This window comes from Cyprinus carpio, chromosome A14 (genome assembly GCF_018340385.1).
Source record: "Cyprinus carpio isolate SPL01 chromosome A14, ASM1834038v1, whole genome shotgun sequence".
In the NCBI taxonomy this organism is placed as follows: Eukaryota; Metazoa; Chordata; class Actinopteri; order Cypriniformes; family Cyprinidae; genus Cyprinus; species Cyprinus carpio.
This window is the reverse complement of record NC_056585.1, coordinates 8329575-8350501: the sequence shown is the minus strand read 5'-3', so window position 1 is coordinate 8350501 and position 20927 is coordinate 8329575. Positions and strand designations below refer to the sequence as shown.

The following is a 20927-nucleotide window of genomic DNA, read 5'->3' as shown; positions in this document are numbered from 1 at the left end:
CCAGTGATGCGAGACCAGATCAGGTTTTTTTTTTTTTATAAATTGTACTCTGTCTAGCAGAAGAGTGCCAGAGAAAGCAGTAAGACATTTAAATAGCCAATGTGGATCCTCTTTAAAGATTCACAGTTAAAGAGCAGGTCACATGGGACAAAGTTTTTAACGTATCTATCCTTCAATGTAAACAGTCTGCAAAGCTGTTAATCAAAAAAGTGCATGATGAATAAAGATATTTTCTTTCAAAAGAAAGAGTTGACTGAACCACCTTAATGAGTCGTTATATTTTCGAATCTTATGCTTGTTGTTAAACCCAAAGAGATATTCTTTATAAATATTAAGACTTGTCAACGCCCTCCTAGAAAGCCTCGTTTAAACAAACCCCCACGTCTACGTCACTGTGTAGGAAGATTTGCATAACACCGCCCAAATGTTCACACAAAGAAAGACGACGTACCTTTTATTCTCTCTGTTGCCGCCGACGGCATGTCGTGGAGATGCTGTTTTGTTGTGAAAGCAAAAATACTTAGTTTGGCCTTCCAAAAGAGGACACAACTAGAAATCAGTGGTTAAGATGTATTTACAACACTTTTCCAGAACAGTTCAACCCAAATATTCGAGTGTATGCAATACATTTTATGGAGGACTGTTTCCTGATCCTGGAAGAGAAGACTACAGTGCCAGATGTTCTGACTCACAGTCTGTAAGTATGTTTACATGTGTAAAGGAATAGCATTCCTTCTCCGATGCCTTCAGTTAACCTTAACCATGGCCCTCCAACCGTTAGTTTGCTATGAGAGAGAGACAGAGAGGAGGGGCGCAAAAATAAAACCACACACTCCATTCAATATTATGTTTCAGCTGGAAACACGTCACTACACTGAAATAAAGTCAGCAGCAACTTCCAGTTCACACGGACTTTAAATACTAACAAACCACGTGCAGTTCCACCAGTGTGGCAATGTGGAACGGAAAGAGACGTGACTGATTTGAAAAACCTGTAATATGAACTCATGTAACCTTATAATAAGGCGAGTATCATTGTTACTATTGCTCTTAGTAATTTATTAAACATTAGTGTGCAACACATGCCAAGCCAATTACATGAATGATACTTTTAATTATGCAGCTAATTGAGCAGAGGTGTGCTATTAGTCTTCTAAGCAATCAATTATTACAATGTTCACTTGAAGATGAACAAAACTAATAGATTATATTACTGATGTTAAAAACAGCTACATTTCTACAGCATATATTTGTACTTTACAATATTCAGCTTATTTAAAACAGCTAAACTTCAAACATTTTATTTCCATATAGCGTTTTATTGCATTTTCTATCAAATATATGCACCCTTGATGAGCTTAAGACACAAAAATCTTAACAACGGTTAATCATCTCAATGTCAAAAAGTGTCCCAATTCACCTGCATTCACCCTATTAAAATGCTGATGTACTGCCAGCATTCATTACAGGAGCAGTTGCAGTGTGCATTATATTATGATTTAGCCTGTGCCACAGCGCCACCAAGTGGTGCAACAAAGAAAAAAAACAGACCAACACACACACACAAAGCCAGCAATAGCAAGATTTAAGATGAAGAGGAAGCTGCTGATGTTAACGTGCTATAGAAAAGCCTAATTAAATGGGCTGTCATGTTTAATGATGGGCAGATTTATCACCACATATGGAATATAAAACAACCGATTCCCCACGAGGAATAAAAACACTTCAGATTGCAGAGGAAGATCAACCTTTATTTATTGAAACTGCTTGCATACAAAATATATTGCACTATAACCAAACAATGTCAACATAAAACCCAGTCTGTTCTGCTATTATTATGTACAAAGAAATTATTACCCAAAGTGCAGTAACATACAAGGTCAGTCTACCTCAGTTCAGTATCTACAGTATGTTTAATTTTTTTTTCAGCTCTTTTTCGATCACAACAGCCTACGATGTGTGCAAGAGATGGTTTTACAATTTGTCATTTTAATATACATTCCAAAAAAAATAAATAACTAGAAAACAGTCTGTTTGGCAACACTTTCAAAGATTCGTAACTTTTTTTTTTTTTTTTTTTTTTTTTTTTTAACAGACTGCAGTGAACTAAGCCATCTTGCCAGTTTTACTGCTCGCCCTGGACGTGCAGGTTTTAAAAATACTCAGAGTAAACCCTTTAACACCTTATTTTGATGTAAAGGCTAAATTTTTTTTTTAAGAGCCACACGAGAGGGGCAGGTTTTTATGGTGCTGAGTGTATAAAGTTTGTAGTTTTATTTTGATGTAAAGGGAGATCCTCTGCCAGTCACGGGTTCTTTTCAGCTTTCGTTTTCACAGGCAAGTCACTTCCTAAATTGTTTTTTAGGTTTAAAGGGTTTTGATGGTTATGTGACTATGTGACTAGCGAGAGTACAGGAGCGCAAAGAGAACTGGAAATGTACAGAAAAAGAGCAAAGAGGATACAACCGACTCGAAACGCACGGTTTTCTTGCTGTACAATCAAAGGAAAGCATAAAAACTACCATGGTCATCATCACAGTAGGTTTGGAAAGAGTCGTGGGTTCAGAACAGCATCGCGTCTTCTCAAATGTAAACTAAAGTTTAATGCACAAGCACTAATCGGATAAGACAGACGGTTTTCATATCAAAGTTAACATCGCCTATTCCCCCTTCTCCTCCCTCTCCAAGCGAATTCAGCTGCAAAAGTACAGTAGACTCAAAATTAGCGAAGATATCTAAACTTCAGTTTAGTTCTGTTGACAGCATACATGTGATTCACCTGCTGAGGAAGTCTCATCACATTCTAGTTTATTATAGGTTTAGAGATTATAAAGTACTTGCAGAGTAACACAAACATGATAAGTGCACATTTAAAGTTCAATCTTAAAAGAACAGCAACAATCTCTTTATGGATGACGTAATATACAGTATGCAACCCCACAGTTCAGTTATGATGAGCCATTGTTAGGACACAGACAACGTTACAGAGATCTGGTAGAAGTGCTTCACACCTGATGGTGGTTTATTGTGGGGGGGATGTAGAGAAACGAAAATGAGCATTTCCACCTTGTGGGTGAGAAAAAAAAAAACTAGTCTTAAGTTCACTTTGTGTCAATTATCGTGATGGGAGTAAAATGAGAGACATGAAATTTTAAAGGAAACTGCTTTGCTACCTCTATAAAAAAAAAAAAAATCAGAATTGTCATATAATGCAAAGATATGTTAAATATCAAAATCAATTCATACTCGGTGATGTTGACGTCACTGAATTAGCACTGATATTCTTCTCTGGGTGGTTGGTTACAATTTATGACTTCCACAGTTGACTAGTTTAGTTAGGTTAATACCTTTACTACACACAATTCAGCTATGGCAAAATATGAAAATTCAGCCGACTTGATAGTGTCCTGCTTTTCAGACACACAGAATGTTGGTGAAATACATGCAAAATATAAGAGTTCGGAAGGATTGATAGTTTTTTTTTTTAGTTGTCGGCTGAGATTGCAACACATGTTGCTCAGACAGGTTGTTCACGTCTTCTTCCCTGATTTAAACATCCAAATGATGATGCTATCCACACTAGATAAAGGCACAGATCCAGACAGGAGCTATTTTTTTTTTCTTTTTTGTTTTTTTGCTAATGATGTGGCTAAGATCTCACATCAGAATGGGCTCGAGTAACCATGGACACCAAAGCGCGTAAAAACAACGTATGCCATGAGATGTGGCATAAACTTGGGCCCCGAGCGCTTGAGTTCATCCTCCAATCCGTTTCTTTCCCTTCTGTTTGGGTGTTTTGGATATAAAAAAAAAAAAATAATCTTTTAAGTTTATTTGCTTTGTGTTTGTTTTTTGTTTTAATTTTTGAGATTTATTGAATAATTGGTTTGTAAACATTTCAGGATTCCGTTTTTAGAGAGTTTTTTGTACCTGTAGCTTCAGTTGTGATTTAGAGACCGGTCTCTCTAATCCGTGAAGACTACCAAATCCAATACACCATACACCAAGAGACCTCGTCTTTTAGCCCAACTAACATTTACAAAGTGTGCTTTATGTCATGTCTTGCGACAGCCCTACTGACCTGGTTCTCTTTGGCCTAATGTGTGTCTAATGAAGAAGCATCTGGATTGGTGGAGCTGAGTGGGAGAATGAGGGGAAGGGGGTATGTTATTCTCTAAGAAATGCCGTTCATAACGGCTTGGCTGTCTGGGCCATCCTGCTTGTCTTTCTTCATCCCTCGGTCTTTTATGGGTCTCTGCCGGTTCCCTCCGGTGTCTCCTGCCAGAGTCTGAGAGCCTCGGCTGGTGTGGACGCTCCTCTCGTTATTGCTGTCGATGCGGATCTGATAAACATGTTTTTGTTGATGGTTCTCTCGTTATTGCTGTCAATGTATTTTTTATATATATATATATATATATATATATATATATATATATACACCCCCTTTTTTTTAGGTATGCACGATATATCGTTTGTCATATCGGTATCGGCCCGATAAAAATTTTTTTGGCTGATATCATAAAGGCGATAAATAATGCATTATTTCCTTCAAAAACACTTGACTTGAGACGACTTCTTTGCATTATTTATGCATTATTTTATTTATTTGTAACACTTTGTATGATGAAACTTGGTAATTGGAGAGTAAAACTATTTTTAAAAAGTACACTGTACTTAAACTAGGCTGCTTATGTTGAAGTGTTTGGGTTGTGGCTTTTAATGATGAGACCTTTTTACAATCAGGCTCACAGGAAGTATATAAAACTTTGGATATAGATTTATCGGCCAACATATCGGTTATCGGCTTTCAAATAAAAATTTAATATTGGTTATCGGTATCAGCCAAAATTTTCATATCGGTGCATTCCAATTGTTTTTTTTCTACAAATGACATATTACAGCTGTCATAGATTACATTTGCTTAAATTTCTGTTTGATAATACCTGACAACATTCAAGAACTTTACTTCATTCATGTTTTTATTTGTTCTATCGCATGCTGTTTGTTATTTGTTGTATTACCTTTACTTCCGTAAAAAAAAAAAAAGTTTTGAGAAATATTTAATGAGAAATTTTATTAAAACTTAATTTGAGAAATAAATTAATGCCATGTAGGTTTCAAATTGAAAATGTACATTAATATTAGGGCTGTCAGTCAATTAAATTTTTTTTATCTAATTACATGATGTTTCGATTAATTAATCGCAATTAATCGCAAAATACATTTGACTGTGAAAATACCCACAAAAGGTTAAAGATATTTTTGTTAAACGAGAAAGTATCAAGTAGACATTACAAACTGTAGCTTTAGACATATTTTGAGTCAAAAAAAAAAAAAAAAAATATTACACAAACATTTAGGCTACAACGGCCTAACATAAACTATTGAACATAAAAGAAGATCATTTGAGAAACATCTCAGTATTGTTTGTTCATACAATGAAAGTCATTGGTAACCAAAAAGGCTTTGTACCAACAGCCTTCAAAATACCTTCTATGTTCCACAAAAGAAAGGTTTGAAACGACAAGAGAGTGAGTAAATGATGACAGAATTAAAAAAATTTGGGCAAACTATCCCTTTATTGTTTTTATCATTATTACTGTTATTTCTATTAATTAAATTATACTCTAAATAAGAAACTAAATCTGGCAGCAGGTGGCGGTAAATGTCTTCAGTCAATTTGCTCAAACGGCTTATTCATTCAGTAATGAAGTAAACGGCTCTCTTTATGAATGGATCTTTGTATCATTGGTTCACACGATTCGTTCAAAACGCGGATTCGTTCATAAACTAAACAGGGCTTAGTTGCTCGGTGATGCACAACAATTCTGCTGTGGCTTTAAAGGTAATATATTCTTTGCAAAATTGAACAAAAACACATAATATTGTGTTTAAAATATAAAACAATATCAACTTCTTAGTGAACTGTTGTATAAAATCGCATTAAACTTTTGATATTCGGGTCAAAAACAGCACTCGTGTGCTCTCCCTGCTCATGTGATATCGATATTGTATGATATCAATATGAGACAAAAAAACATAAGAGGGCATTTTTTGCATCAATATCTTGAATTTTAGGGCATAACTGCATTTATGGAGTTGTTGCCCTGCATCATATTTGTCAATAGTCAACTGTATGAAATGTAAGATGATGTACAGGTCTGATTTTAATTACATTATTTTTTTTTTGTAACTAATTAATTAAGTTAACGCATTAAACTGACAGCCCTAATACATATGTTTAACCTTTTAAATAAAACTGGGTGTTTTTTAATATATCTTCATTTGGGCTTCAAAAATTGTAACATTTCACTTGTATTGGTATCAAATATTATGAAAACACAAATTTTCAACACTTTTGAACACACAACTTTGAACACACAACTAGCAAGTGTAAGGGGAAGTTGTGGCCTAATGGTTAGAGAGTTTGACTCCTAACCCTAAGGTTGTGGGTACGAGTCTCGGACCGGCAATACCACGACTGAGGTGCCCTTGAGCAAGGCACCAAACCCCCAACTGCTTCCCGGGTGCCGCAGCATAATTGGCTGCCCACTGGTCCGGGTGTGTGTTCACGGTGTGTGTGTGTGCGCACTCTGATGTTGCTGACGTTTGATGTTTATTTGACATACTTTTTAAAACTATTTTAGTTTCTTTATAAAACTATCTAAACGTATTGCAAATATTAATGATAAACAAATAAGCCGATATTTAGCCATGTTTAGATTACTGATTTTCATTTTGCATTTACATTTATGCATTTAGCAGACACTTTTATCCAAAGCGACTTACAGTGCATTCGGGCTGACATTTTTACCTAACGTGTTCCCTGGGAATCGAACCCACAACCTTTTGCGCTGCTAACGCAATGCTCTACCACTGAGCCACAGGAACATTATCAGGATTTTCACAGGATTTTCACAAGATTACAGGATTTTCACTAGCAACTGCCTTGTTAATTGATACAATTTTACAAGAAAAGAGAACATTTTACTAAATACTGTGTATATTATAAATATTGTATATAAATTAATTAAAAAACATTGTATATATAATCTGTAATGATTATATTGACTAAAAAGCCAAATAACTGATCATATGGTGATAGAACAGGCAGATTGAGTGAGACCTGCAATGTGTCTTCCTGGGGTCTCAGCTTCGAGTCTCTGGAACTACGGGAGCGGGACTCATTCCAGTGCATGTCTTCAGCTGATTTAAGACAAAAAGAAAAATTATTAAAAACACACACGATATTAAAAAATAATGTCAAAATATATGAAAAAGCTGATTAATGTATTGATTGATTGATACTTCAACTGACACACTCAAATACATATATTTTTTTTCAATACTGTAAGAAACATCGTAAAGGGCCTTAACCCTCTGGAGTCTAAGGGTATTTTTGGGGCCTGGAGAAGTTTTGTCATGCCCTGACATTTGTGCTTTTTTCAGTTTCTTATAAAATATCTAAATGGCTAAAATCTAATCTCACTGTAATCAGCACAAACTAGGCTATAATAATATGTGAGCAGCATGTATGTACAAGATTGTGTTTTTTGAGAAAAAAAATGTTATGCGTGGTTAGTGAAAAACTAAAAATGTTTAAATCACTTGAATAAGGCAATAAAACACATACAGAAAATTGGTTCCCAGGAATTTTGAGAACTGGAGCTTGTAGCCTAGAATTTTTTTTTCTAAATGATGTGAAAATCTTCTTGTTTACTCACTTACAGAAAACATATATTGATTTAATTTTTCTAAGACACTTTTTTGTTGGTAAAAGTCATATGCGAGTAGGCGTCACACTATCATGAATTCACACCTGAGAAGACAAAGGCCTGCATATGAGCTGCATAATGAGCCATTCAGTCAGCTGTGTCACTGAGAGGGGGGTGAGTTACAAGAAAGAATGTGGGGAGGACAAAATAAATGGATATAATTGTATGTTTGTAGTTTATTTAGAATATATTTAATTATCCCACAACATAATTTAATATTCACTTGTGAGTGCAGTTAAAACAGTTTTATTAGGAAAAATCAAAGCTGACTTTCAAACTGAATTTTTTGCATCATTACTCCAGTCACACAATCCTTCAGAAAGGAAAAATCAATGTTGTTTTTTAAAATGAATTTTTTGTTGTTATTATTATCATTATTATTATTTTTGTTATTGTTATTATTATTATTATTAATGTTGAAAAGAGCTGAGAATAATTTTTTTTTAGGTTTTTTAGGGGGGATAAATTGAAAGAACAGCAATGATTGTTACATTTGATTACAGTTACATTTATTGTTACATTTATATTATTTACATCAAGCTTTTGAATGGAATAGTAGTGTATATTGTATTGAAACTTCATAATATTTCACTTGATTATACATTTAGTCAGGAATTATAGTTTGGAAAAAGTCTTTGGGAAAAAGTCTACACTATAAAAATGTTTACACGTTATGTGGAAAACTAGTACAAGTATATAAATAAATAAAAAGAGACTTACTCATGTTTTCTGATCTCTGCTGAATAAAGTGCTTTCATTCTTTTTCTGAGGAAATCCAAATCTCAAATCCTCAACCACATCAATCTTTTTGGGGTGAATTATGTCTTATTCCTCTCATCGCGAAGCAAACAGTAAAATAATAAAAACTTGAAGAACAGTCTCGCTGCGTTGTCTTCTGTTGTGTGGGCGTATTCAAAAGCCGCGCGCTTCAGTGAAACATTTGAATCTCAAAAGCGCGCTCAGCGCGGGGGCGTGGGTCGCATTAGAAGATAATGAAGGAAGACGTGAAAAACGGACATCGCGTTGTTTTCATATGGATTACTTTTATCACAGAAATTTGTTTTCAGCACACTTGTTTAGTTTAAAAAGTAGACATGTCAGGCTTTCTATAGATATCTCTCTCATGTCTCTTCTTGAGTATTCACTGAGTTACAGTTCATTTTAATGACGCATTTGTATCTGAAGATCAGCGCAGACAAAGGCTGCAGACAGCACTCCTTGTTTGTTATCTTTATTTTATAAGTGCACAAAGTTTTGTTGTTATTATGTTGTATACAAAAAAAAGTAGACCCTTTACAGATTAGATTGATGTATTGCTCTTATCTGTACGATCAAAACTGAAAGTGGTAATTTAAGTTCTTTTCGGGGTTATCAGGAGAAAATACCCCAAAACGCGTATACGCGTTAATCGACTCCAGAGGGTTAAGATGGGTGATAGCTCAAAAACTGACTTTTGTATCCTCCTCTTCCTCTCCCTCCACGGCCCCGGGGCCCTCCACCTCTTTTGCGTCCATCAGGGGCCCTTTTGGGGTAACCCATGGACTCCTCATCTGTAGGGGCCAGGGACCAGTCACTGAGCTCATCTCTGTGGTCGGATTCGGTCTCAGATGCATTAGAGGCCTCAGAGTTGGTGCCTGGGACAAATACAGTCCATTATGAAGAAAGTGATTAAGTGATTTTTGGTTTTAGGTTAGTTATAGGCTTATGGGTTGGTTCTTGGGACAATGGCTTTTGTATTACACAAAGTAATAGTACATTTAACTCTTTCCCCACCATTGACGAGTTATCTCATCTTTCAGAAGACAACGCTTCCCTGCCAAAGACAAGTTTTTACGGCTTTTCGTGTTTTCACTGTTATACACTCAGGGGCGCTATTACACATCTTCTGAACAAGTACAAAACCTCCCGAACAAAAACACACATGAACAGGACGGAGAAACGAGCGATCTCTAATGTAAACAGATGCGTATTAAAAATAATATGATCATCAGCAATAGACAGCATATAAATGAAAACTGCATAATGTTACAGAGTAAAATGTTGATCCATGAAGTGGTATATGTCTGTGCAAGTTTTGGAGGTTTTGATGGAAGCGATTTACTGGATTAAAGCTTTGATAATCGAACTGAATATTATCCAGATTTAGTTTTTGATAAAAATTAGATTTTCTCACCTTTTTGCTCAAAACTATACATTTTTATGAAACCTACATATATTCAAGTGTTGATAAAATAAGAATGCTTTAAGAATAAAAAGCTAGAATAAAACAGATTTTTTTTATTATTTTTTTTTTAACAGTAGAGGCTCTGATCTTTATTTATATGGTGTATTGAATATTCAAATATTAATACAGCAAAAATATACTGGAGGCCATCAAATTTTAATGAAAATCATCAAAATCGCTGGCGATGGCTGGCAATTTTTTCCCAAAATGCTGGAGGGGAAAGAGTTAAATATTTTAAGTGTGATCTTTGGGGCCACCAAGTTCCATGTCCAGCAAAGCTCTAATTTTATTACTTGAGGCTGGTCATACCTGAAGTCAGTGTTGGGCCCCGTCTTCCTCTCCCTCCACGACCGAAGGGTTTGCCGCCACCTCGTGAGGGTCCCATTCCATTATCAGCCATGAAAGGTTTTTCTTTCTCAGGTCTTCCCGGGAGAGCTCTAGGCCCTCCACCGATCTGTCTGAGCTGTTCATCGATCTGCAGTCTCTCCATTCGCAGCTGATCCACCTCCTGAACAAGAACGAACAAAGATGAAGAATGCACCGAGAGGCTACATCAGAGTAGTGATCATCACGAGTGTCTTGGCGTATTTAGTATATCACTAATCAACAGTTGCTGCTTTTTACTAATGGGCTCTGTGAGGAAAATCTGTTGAACAGGAAGGAAAACTATACATTTACATTTTCTTAAGAAAATGTGGCATTTATTGAAGCAGAACTCATACAAACAAATGCACAAAAGCACAAATGCTAAGATCAAAAAGCCAAACACAGGTCTCAGTTGTATACTGGGGAGCAGATTAATCAATCATTTCTAAAAAAAAAAAAAAAGAAGTTAAAACATTTCTTAACATAAAGTTTGTAAAGAGTTGTAGCACAACTAATAGTAATAGTTAAAAAAAAAAAAAAAAAAAAATAAATGGAGGGTCTCAGATGTGAATGTGCTATATATATCTAAAAATTGCAGTTCCTGACTTCAGTGTGTTACACACACAATGTTGGTGTCTTTGGAAAGAAGACCCTTTGGGATTTACGATTCATCATCCAGAGTTAATAATGCTCAAAAAGATAGTGCCTTGAAAACAATTGTACAACACTGATGTTTTATATTATTTCATTAAAAAATACATGAAGCCAGTCCTGGAGCAATCCAGAAAAGTAATGGGTTGAAAGTCACATGTCTCATGAGTTTCTATTTCAAATCTGAAGATGATACCATGAAAAATTTGATTCCTGCAACCATTTTTCTGAGACTGTCTATCCCCCCCCAACCCTGTTTGAAGAAAAATATTTACCTTTACCTTTAACTGTATTGAAGGGTTCTTCAAACTATTTTAGTCATTAAACATAACACTGCATAGTTTTTCAATTATAAAACAACAGACAGAATCTTAGACATCTTATAAGTTATTTATTTGAGCACTAGGAAAATACAATAAGAATAATTTGAGTAATAAAAAATTAACTATGTATGCCAATTACAGTACATCCTGAGATTGCTAAACATACAACATTCACACTGATAGATGCTCATATAGTCAATAATCACATGTTGATGGCTGGTTATACAGATGTTAATCATACAGATGCGCCATATAGTCAATAATCACACTCTATTCATATGGACCACATTCACACTAATAGGTCATACACCCAGTAATCACACGCTGATGTGCGCTTAAACAGAGGGTAATCATGCAGATACAGCTACATTCCCCAAAAAACACACACACGTTATGAAAAATGTTGAAGAGGAAAAAAAAGAAATAATTATTTGTGCTAAAAACTGATCGCTAAGTTATGCCCCCCATCAGATGACCGGTGCGTCACAGCACGTCACGAGCCATCACGAGAGAGCGCCAGAATTCAAATAAACAATTCCACGTATCTTTGACTTTTTTTTTTTTAGTGGAGGTTCTCATTCTGTTTGTGACACTGTATTCTACAAAACCATGCTGTTTTTTACTACCAAGATGCAGTTTTTTGAGCGTAAGTTATTCCATAACGGATACAAACAATACTGTCCCCGAAGAAGATAATCAAAGGAATTACTATCCACATTACAATATTATTGCTTCGTTGGACTAAAAGTGCTCTTCGGGATGTCGTTCAGTGGACCCTTACCTTTCTAACTAAATTGGGATTTACAGCTGTGGATGTGTTTATGACTTGCTATAACGACGAATTTGGTATGTACTGTGTTTTGATTCTGCATGTTTTGATGTGTACTGCTTACACAAATTTAGCAAATACATTTCGTATAACCTTTCAATTGAAAAACAGCGGTCTGTCGTCGATGCTTGAGGCTTAGATCTTTATAATGATATAGTTGACCCATTTCATTTAATCTATTCTTAAACATTGACACATGCAAACAAAGATCATTCAGTGCGCTGGCGTCCAGGTGCGGGTTAACAGGTTAAAAAAAAAAATTAAAAATAAATAAAAATAAATGCATTAATAAATCAAATAAATCTTAAAATTTCCATCATGACTGGCTTGGCTGGAATTTTAAATGGTTATGTTTTAAAGAATCTGTCTCACGATTGCGGATTTAAGACAATTTGGAGGTTGTCCTAACTTTGAGGTTATTCACAATGATTTTCAAGAATGTTCTTTTCAAAAATTCTTAAGTTTTGTCTTGAGAACTATCTTAAGGAAAAAAAAAAAGAGAAAGAATATTTCTCTGGAAATACAAAATATTCTTTATATACAAAAGAAGAAGAAAATAGCAGTTAAGAAGAACCGTAATCAGAACGTTTCGGGAATCCGAGTCATTCTTTCATTGTAAGACTATGTTTTTTTGCCATCTTATTGAATGTCAAAAAAGAAATTGTAAATCAAGCCAGAAGATTTAAGGTGCTTTCACACTAGCACTTTTGGTGCACACTCGGGTTCGACTGATGTCAGAGTTCGGTTCGTTTGGATGATGTGAACGCTGTCTTCCGAGTCCACTTAAAAAGGGTGGTCTGGGGTACGGTTCATGGCTAATGTGAACGCAATCGTACCAAATCACGGAAGTAAACAACTATTAATGAGTAATGACGTATTATTTGATAAAAATGTGTGTTTGTGTATATTATGTTTCACTCACTTTCCTGATGAGCATGACTGACACGCTTCAAACAGAGAGCTGTATATCTAACCTTCTGCAATCTTTATATCATTTGCAGTGCTTTCGTAAGACAGACGTAAGTGACGTTATGTACAAAAGCTTTGTAAACAAAACAAACGGTTCAAAAACGTAAATATATAAAACTGCAGAGGGCAATGTTATGCATTTGCCGCCACCTCCTGCACCGCCGTTACTAAGCAACGGGGTAAACATTTGCTGACTTGATGACGCAAACGAACCGCTGTTCGGACGTAAATAAAATAATATGAACGCAGTCCAGCGGGGGCAGGGGAAGGGGGAGGCAATCGAACTCGGGTTTGGACCAGGCAAGCGAACCAAGTGTGAAAGCACCCTTATACACGAAAGTTTAATACTTTGAGTTTAAAGTTTGTTTCAAACAATAACCCTAAGTGTGATCAATAGTAATTGTCTTGGCAACAAAAAAACAGTTTTTTACCTTTAGATAATTTAGATGGTAGTCCAGCAGAATACGTGCATTTGAAATGCTTTCCTTCGTCCCCACAAACACAAATGGCACCATTCCCTGCAATTGTAATTCAGGTCAGTATGAATGATTATTAAATATAATACATTAAATATATTCTGTATTTTTGAAAAAATAAACTTGGTCTACTTGGTTTTAAAAGTACTTAAGTACCAAAAGTAAATTTCCTTAAAAAAAGTCAATGCACTGTTTTATTATTGTTGTATGTAATACTTGCAATATCTTATGTATCACAAGAAACTTACAATGCATCACGCCTACTAAATACATGGACTAGCTTGTGGCATCTTTGGAATGAAGAGCTTTTAGAGTGTCAAAAACCTATTGAAATTAATGAGTTGACCAAAAACATTTTTTTTTTTTTACTTAACACCCCTACCCACCCCAACAAAAGCAGCATGGTGATCTCACACAGCTCTGGCAGTGTGTGCACATCTACACGAACCAAGTGGATAGTGAAATTGCTGTAAATACTGATAACACTGGACTGATAATAATAATAATAATAATAATAATGCTCTGGAAGTGTGTGAAAATTTATTTAAAACTTAGCAACACAACTGTAGCTGTTTAACTTTACAACAGCAATAATGCTTCATCACAAATTTCTTTTTTTTTCATTTACACAATTTTACAAAATCAGACAATATTGTGTCTAATATATATCACAATATTAACTTCTTATTATTGAATTGTTGTAAATCAATATTTCATTTGCAAACTGGTCATTATTCAAAAAATGCTGGGAAAACACTTAACAGGTAATCCTACAAGAGTGACTACTGATATGCTGTAAAAAAAAAAAAAAAAAAAAAAAAAAAAAAAAAAAGGGAGTCATGTTTAAGAAAAATAAAAATCGCCAATCATATAAATATATCATTGTTAAATTTCATGTAGCTGGCATTAGAATATTCTCTAAAATACTTATTCCTAATATTGATCAATCAGTTATAATAAAGTACACACCGATTACTATGATTTAATGTATTTTCTCAGCATCATTACTTTTGCCGCCCATAAACACAATGAGAGTTTTGAGCAGTCATTTTTGTGGTCTATTATTATGGAGAAGGGTTTTTTTTAGTTTTCCGGTTACTGTCGTACTCTGACAGAGACTGATTTTTGCAATTTTTCTTGAATCAGCTTCCCACTCTTGCCAATGACTTTTCCTGCAGGACAGGGTAGAAAATTAAAAGAATTTATTTATGATTAACCTCTTGTACAGGCTATGAAGTTTTTTGAGTTTGATTTTTATTGTTCTTGGTGCAGAAATTCTTAGGAACTTTGATAACATCTTCAGAAAATTCCAGGTAGCTTCTGGCCTTCCGAACAGCCTCCTGGTCCTGGAATTCAAAAGAAATCCATCACAAATGTGAAAGCATCTCAGATATCTGTGTTTTGGGCTCACATATTCTAATAGCAATCACATGTAATTGCATTTACCCATACCAGAAAGTCACCAATAAAGCGGTTACCTCTCCATAGATGTGAAACGTGCAGGTCTCTTCATCGAGATCTATGGTTGTGACCCCAGGAATCTTTCTGGCCTGCTGGATATTCGCCCCATGGGTGCCTATGGCCAATCCCATGAGGTCATCACGCACCACAAATTGCTCATGGAACCTTGAGGCAAGTTGCCGAGAACTCTGGAGGGAAAAAAGGCCAGTTTGAATCTTACCAGTGTTCTAATATATACTTTTTTACCATTCTAATATTCCTTTTCCATTAGCCTAAGGGTTCATATCAATGCACATATTAACTTATTAAAGAGGCAAACAAATATTTATAATGCTTTAAATATACATATATTGTACATGATGATGCTATATGTTATGCTTAATTTTTTGCAATTCAAACCATTTATTTTCATGGTTAAAATACAAAAACAAAAACGTTTTGGTTGATAAGAAGGATGCACAAAGATGCGTGTACATTTTTGAGCACATCTCTACTTCTGAAATTGCTGCGCTGCCTCACTCACAAGAGTGCTCTCCGCATAAAATTGAGTTCAAAAGCCATCAGCAGAGCACACTACCAGGCAAAGTCTTTTTTTGAACATAGTCCAGCTGCACAAGTAATGTAAAAACATTATCCAGCACCGTTTAGCACACATATTTGCAAAGTATATTCTCCAAATGAAATATATTTAACTGCATTAATACAGCAGTTTTGTTTATGGACTTCAAGTGCACTCAATAAAACAGAAGTCAATGATGAAGAAAAAAAAAAAATAGACATTTGTAAACTTTTTTTTTCCTCTCAAAATTCACTGAGCAAATATACATATATAGATATTTTCAACGCCTCAATATGTGTACACAAACACGGGTCAAAGACGAGACGTCCCAGTTTGGTGACTGCATCAAATTATATTTACAGAAGTGATTTTATTTATATACACAGAAAGCATATTAAATGCAAATACAGTGTATGCTTTAATATTTCAAATAATGTTTTTGAAGATAAAATGTCAAAATATGGGGGAAATCATTCAGAAAAACAGATATTTATGCAAAATTGAAACAACATACTTATTCTGTATTTATTAAAACATATACATGAATAAGTGGTCATGCTACATTTTATTAAAATTAAAAACCGGTATTACACTTTTATTGATTTCATGCTTGAAAACGCCTTTTCGTCTTTGACCCAAACACATCTCAAGTGCCTATAATTTCACCACAACTTTCTGAACACATTATTTAGTTACAATCAGCAGCATGTGCACAGATAAAACACACTTTAAAAGCTGAAACAATACCTATATGCAGCTTATGCATTGGTAAATATAGCTCTGCATATCAACAGAGTATCATATTATGCCAAAGCAGGGATACGGGCCATCACAACTGTGCATATGCATGAAATACCCTTTAACACCTGTTAAATATAGACTGTCTCTACTGCTACTCCATGCACATGTGCCCACTGATATGCTGCAGGATATTCTAATAGTAATAAACCAAGGAATTTATGATAACACTATCAGCCCTTCTTGAGTCAGTTATATTACAGCAATAAAATATAATACAAAAAAAATATATATATTTTGCATAAAATATAAATTTTGGACTTGACATATGACTGTTTTGTAAGCATTATGAGTGAGTGCAAGTGAGCTGGGAGAACCTGACACTAAACGTCAGGCAGTACCTCCAGCTGTCGGGTTGCTTCCTCATTCCTCATTATCAGCGCCAGCTTTGTGCGCAGACTCCTGAAGTGCATGTCACTCAACATGGCTATTCGCTTTGCCGTAACTTCATTAACGGACTGAAATAAAGAGGAAAGAATCAACTTAATGCAATTTAAAAAACGTGAAATCAGAAATCCTTAAATTGATTTGAAACACTGCATATTACCAAAATAACCAACTGCTTTTCTTCCGAGTCATAAGTGACGTTAAACGCTCCGATCGCTTTTTTGAAGTCTTTATGGGCAGAGTCTTTAAATGATTTTCTTCTGCTTTTCTTCCGAGTCATAAGTGAGAAGGCATAAATACTTTACAACCGCAGGATTGCTGCATCCCAGTTTGAAGTTTGACATGAAAGCTAAACAAATAATCTACTTAAATGTCTTACATCTGTCTTAAGTCTTCAGGAACATCTAGTCTGATTTTGAGAAAGGTGTTCTTTGACGCGGCTTTGTTGGGGTTCACAGGTCGTAACCTCTCTAATGTGACGATTTCATTTAGCGTGGCATCACAGGCTGCGTATTCTATCACATAAAACTATAAGTGCAGGACAGAAAAGCAGAATATAGTTACAACACAATACATAATCAGCATACATGCAAGTGTATAGAAATCAGGAGGGCCCTTCTTGAATTTTGTTTCAGAATTTTAATGACTGTTTATGTTACATTGCTTGTACTTATAAAAGGGAATCTGGTCACAAAACTGCTTACCTCTCCTTTCACCATGCGGACTTTTGCTAGCCACCATCCACAGGGCTCTTTATCATTGGCCCTGGAGTAAACCTGTGGAAGACACAGGTTAATGTGGTAAATTCACAAAGAGTTCGAAACTTCTGTGCATTTGTGTAATAGTTGTTTAATGTTTAAAGACCGTTCTCCATGTTATACTGTATTTGATAGCACAAACCTACCTCCACTTCATTAGTTTATTTTTTTTTTTTATGAGGTTGGGTGTGGAAACCGGACATCATGGAAAGGAATCTGTCGTTCTGGCTGCCAACTGCAAAGCAATAATACATGCAAACCTGATTTTTTCCTTTTCTTTTTTTCTCTGACATTTGATATTGTTCATTGCAGAATTGCATAAGGAACCAATACAGTATCACCTTCGGAATTCGTGAAGTTATATATTAACTTATAACAAGCATATATTAATATTGAATACAAAACAAAGCATGCAAATCTGAATGTGAGAGTATTTTTACATCACAATACATTTGTTTTGGTACTCACTTGTTTTCAAAAGACACTGTGACTGTACTCTCATGAACATCCTTAATAAGAGCCTGAAAGAAATAATGAGGTATTAATAAAGAGCATTTGATAATGAACATTTGGGGGCATCACTGGTGCCTATAATGTCCAACAACTTAGTCAAAAGTGAACGATATTAACAGAATTATAACATTATGATGAAATTGCAATGCAGCGTTTAACATAATAGATAACATTATGATATAACATTTATATTATATAATATCATAAACAATGAATTTACTTGACTTTCACATTACTATTTAAGCTATCCATAAATACAGGCTAAGTATAATGTATAGTTGATGATTATTAGTAGTATTTTTCTTTGAGTGGATCAATACTGAGAAAAAAAAAATAAACTGTTAAATAGAATAAAAATACATTTTTTTCAGTATTGTATTAATTTCAGTAACATTTTCCAGGTGTGGAAACAAGCATTTGTAAATTCCCTGACTTGCTATGAACATGGACACAGGAATGATTTATTATTAGCTGCAATATTTATCATTGCCCTGAACATTTGAATGATTGCATTTGAAAGCATTCGGATTCTAGAAACATATCAATTACTATTAATACCATTTACATTGTAAATTATTAAAAGTCTAGAGCCATGAAGATATTGTTATGCTGTATAATGAAATACATTTAAGTTACATCAATGAGTGGAGGACTCGGTGTACCATACACACATCCAAACAGAACCGAGCCAGCACACTGACACATTCAGGTGTCAATACAGCCGATATGCATTAATAATATGCGTACTATCAAATTATTGTGATGAATGTTTCAATCCTGTTCACGCAAACACTCGTCGGAGAGGCCTTGTGTTAGAGGCAGACTGGGCCTACTGCACCACCGTGCATTGAGATCTGCGTTCACGACGGACTGAATCATATTTTCCAAGCACTATTTTCATCAGCAGGTGAGTTAGACACACACAGGAGGCATCTAGCACGAGATCTGAAGCCCACCTTGTAGAAAGCTCCGCTCGCTCCTCGCACTTCCACCGCGAGCTCGTCCATGACGCCAGTAATCTAATACACAACTGATCACAGCTGCAGCAGACGCACGCTCCCTTTATCACACAGCAGCGTTATGCTCTAACGGACTCGATATTACCGTGTGTACCGATGATCGGGCTCGTTTTTAAAAAAATGACAGCAAAAACATTGATGTGTAGACGCTCCGTAGCAGCCGCTGTTGAATGCATTGATGTAAACACAAGAGCCTCCCTATTTCCCCCGTCACGTGACACGGGCCCGCTTCCTTCACTCGAGAGGACACGCCCCCGTCACGTGACAAGCATCAGCTTCACTTCTTCTGCACGCATTTTTCAGGAATTAAAGTGGTTTGGCCTGTTATGTATTTCCCCCCGTAAAAGATATACCTAAAAATATTATCTAGTCTATTTAAATAAACTAAACTATTAAAATGAATGAATGAATGAATGAATTCTCTGGTCCCGTTACTACTTTTTTGCAGTGATCAACAAACACTATACATCCTATGCAACACAATAAATAGCATAGACAGTAAAAGAAATGGACACAGCGACCCCACTGGAACTCAATTGAGACAAGTGAAGCCCATTTTTAGCGATTTTTAGCACTTCCGTTTCTGATGCGCAGACTCAAACCAAGCTTGATGACGTCAGCAACCTGCCTGACAGATGTAAATCTTCTAGTAGCTGTGCGTGCAAACTGCCATCGTTAATCTTGCAGAGACGGCGAGCTTGAGCGGGGAGTTCTTTGGCCTAAATGAGCATGAGTAAGTATTCTGATTAATTATTTTGTATAGTATTTTAAAATGTAACGCCATACGCCATATCTCTTGACGTGCCTGCGAGCTTCTCCTCCTGTCTGTACGGTAATTTCTCTACTGTGCGACAGAGAGTCGAGTGGTTATGACGCAATCGTTAGCCTATTTTTACAAAACTGTTTCTACGGGGCCATAATGTAACATAGAAGGTAATGGAGCCCTTATACATTGTCGTGTATCTTTAGAAATAAATAATGGACAAATGGAGTCTTTAAACGCCTCAGATGTAAATTTATTCGCTGTCAAAGTGACGCCAAAATGAATGGGAGTCAATGCTAACGCAAGTGAAGTTCTGCTACAAGATGGCGGCACGCGGCCGACTTCAACTTCCGGTCGACTTTCTTCCCCCCTGATAAATAGCAGTCATTAAAGTCCGCGTGGACCGGAAGTTTGCGACCGATTTTAGTTCCGTATATATACACATACTGTACATACACATGTGCTGGTCATATAATTAGAATATCATCAAAAAGTTGATTTATTTCAATAATTCCATTCAAAAAGTGAAACTTGTTTATTACTGTATATTCATTCATTACACACAGACTGATATATTTCAAATGTTTATTTCTTTTAATTGTGATAATTATAACTGAAAACTAAGGAAAATACCAAATTCAATATCCCAGAAAATTAGAATATTATTTAAGACCAATACAAAGAAAGGATTTTTAGAATCTTGGGCAACTGAAAAGTATGAACGTGAAAAGTATGAGCATGCCCTGATAGCATACACTTCCGGGCCTTATCTGGGCCAAATATGGCACATATGGCTGAGCTCTACAGCACTCAATACTTAGTTGGGGCTCCTTTTGCCTGAATTACTGCAGCAATGCGGCATGGCATGGAGTCGATCAGTCTGTGGCACTGCTCAGGTGTTATGAGAGCCCAGGTTGCTCTGATAGTGGCCTTCAGCTCTTCTGCATTATTTGGTTCTGGCATATCGCATCTTCCTCTTCACAAGACCCCATATATTTTCTATGGGGTTAAGGTCAGGTGAGTTTGCTGGCCAATTAAGAACAGGGATACCATGGT

The 20927-nt window shown here is 35.7% G+C and overlaps 1 protein-coding gene across 1 annotated transcript; it reads right to left on the bottom strand.

Moving 5' to 3' along the window:
• Positions 1-3914: 3914 nt before the first annotated feature.
• Positions 3915-19336, bottom strand: fmr1 (FMRP translational regulator 1). Its single transcript, XM_042769839.1, is given in 16 exon segments — positions 3915-4342; positions 7127-7206; positions 9227-9409; positions 10309-10507; positions 13569-13672; positions 14687-14790; positions 14886-14959; positions 15092-15262; positions 16773-16889; positions 16979-17075; positions 17198-17346; positions 17523-17594; positions 17723-17735; positions 17737-17811; positions 18045-18097; positions 19046-19336. Coding segments are annotated over 16 exon segments (1710 nt in total). The 5' UTR covers positions 19097-19336; the 3' UTR covers positions 3915-4174.
• Between the last annotated feature and the right edge of the window lie 1591 nt (positions 19337-20927).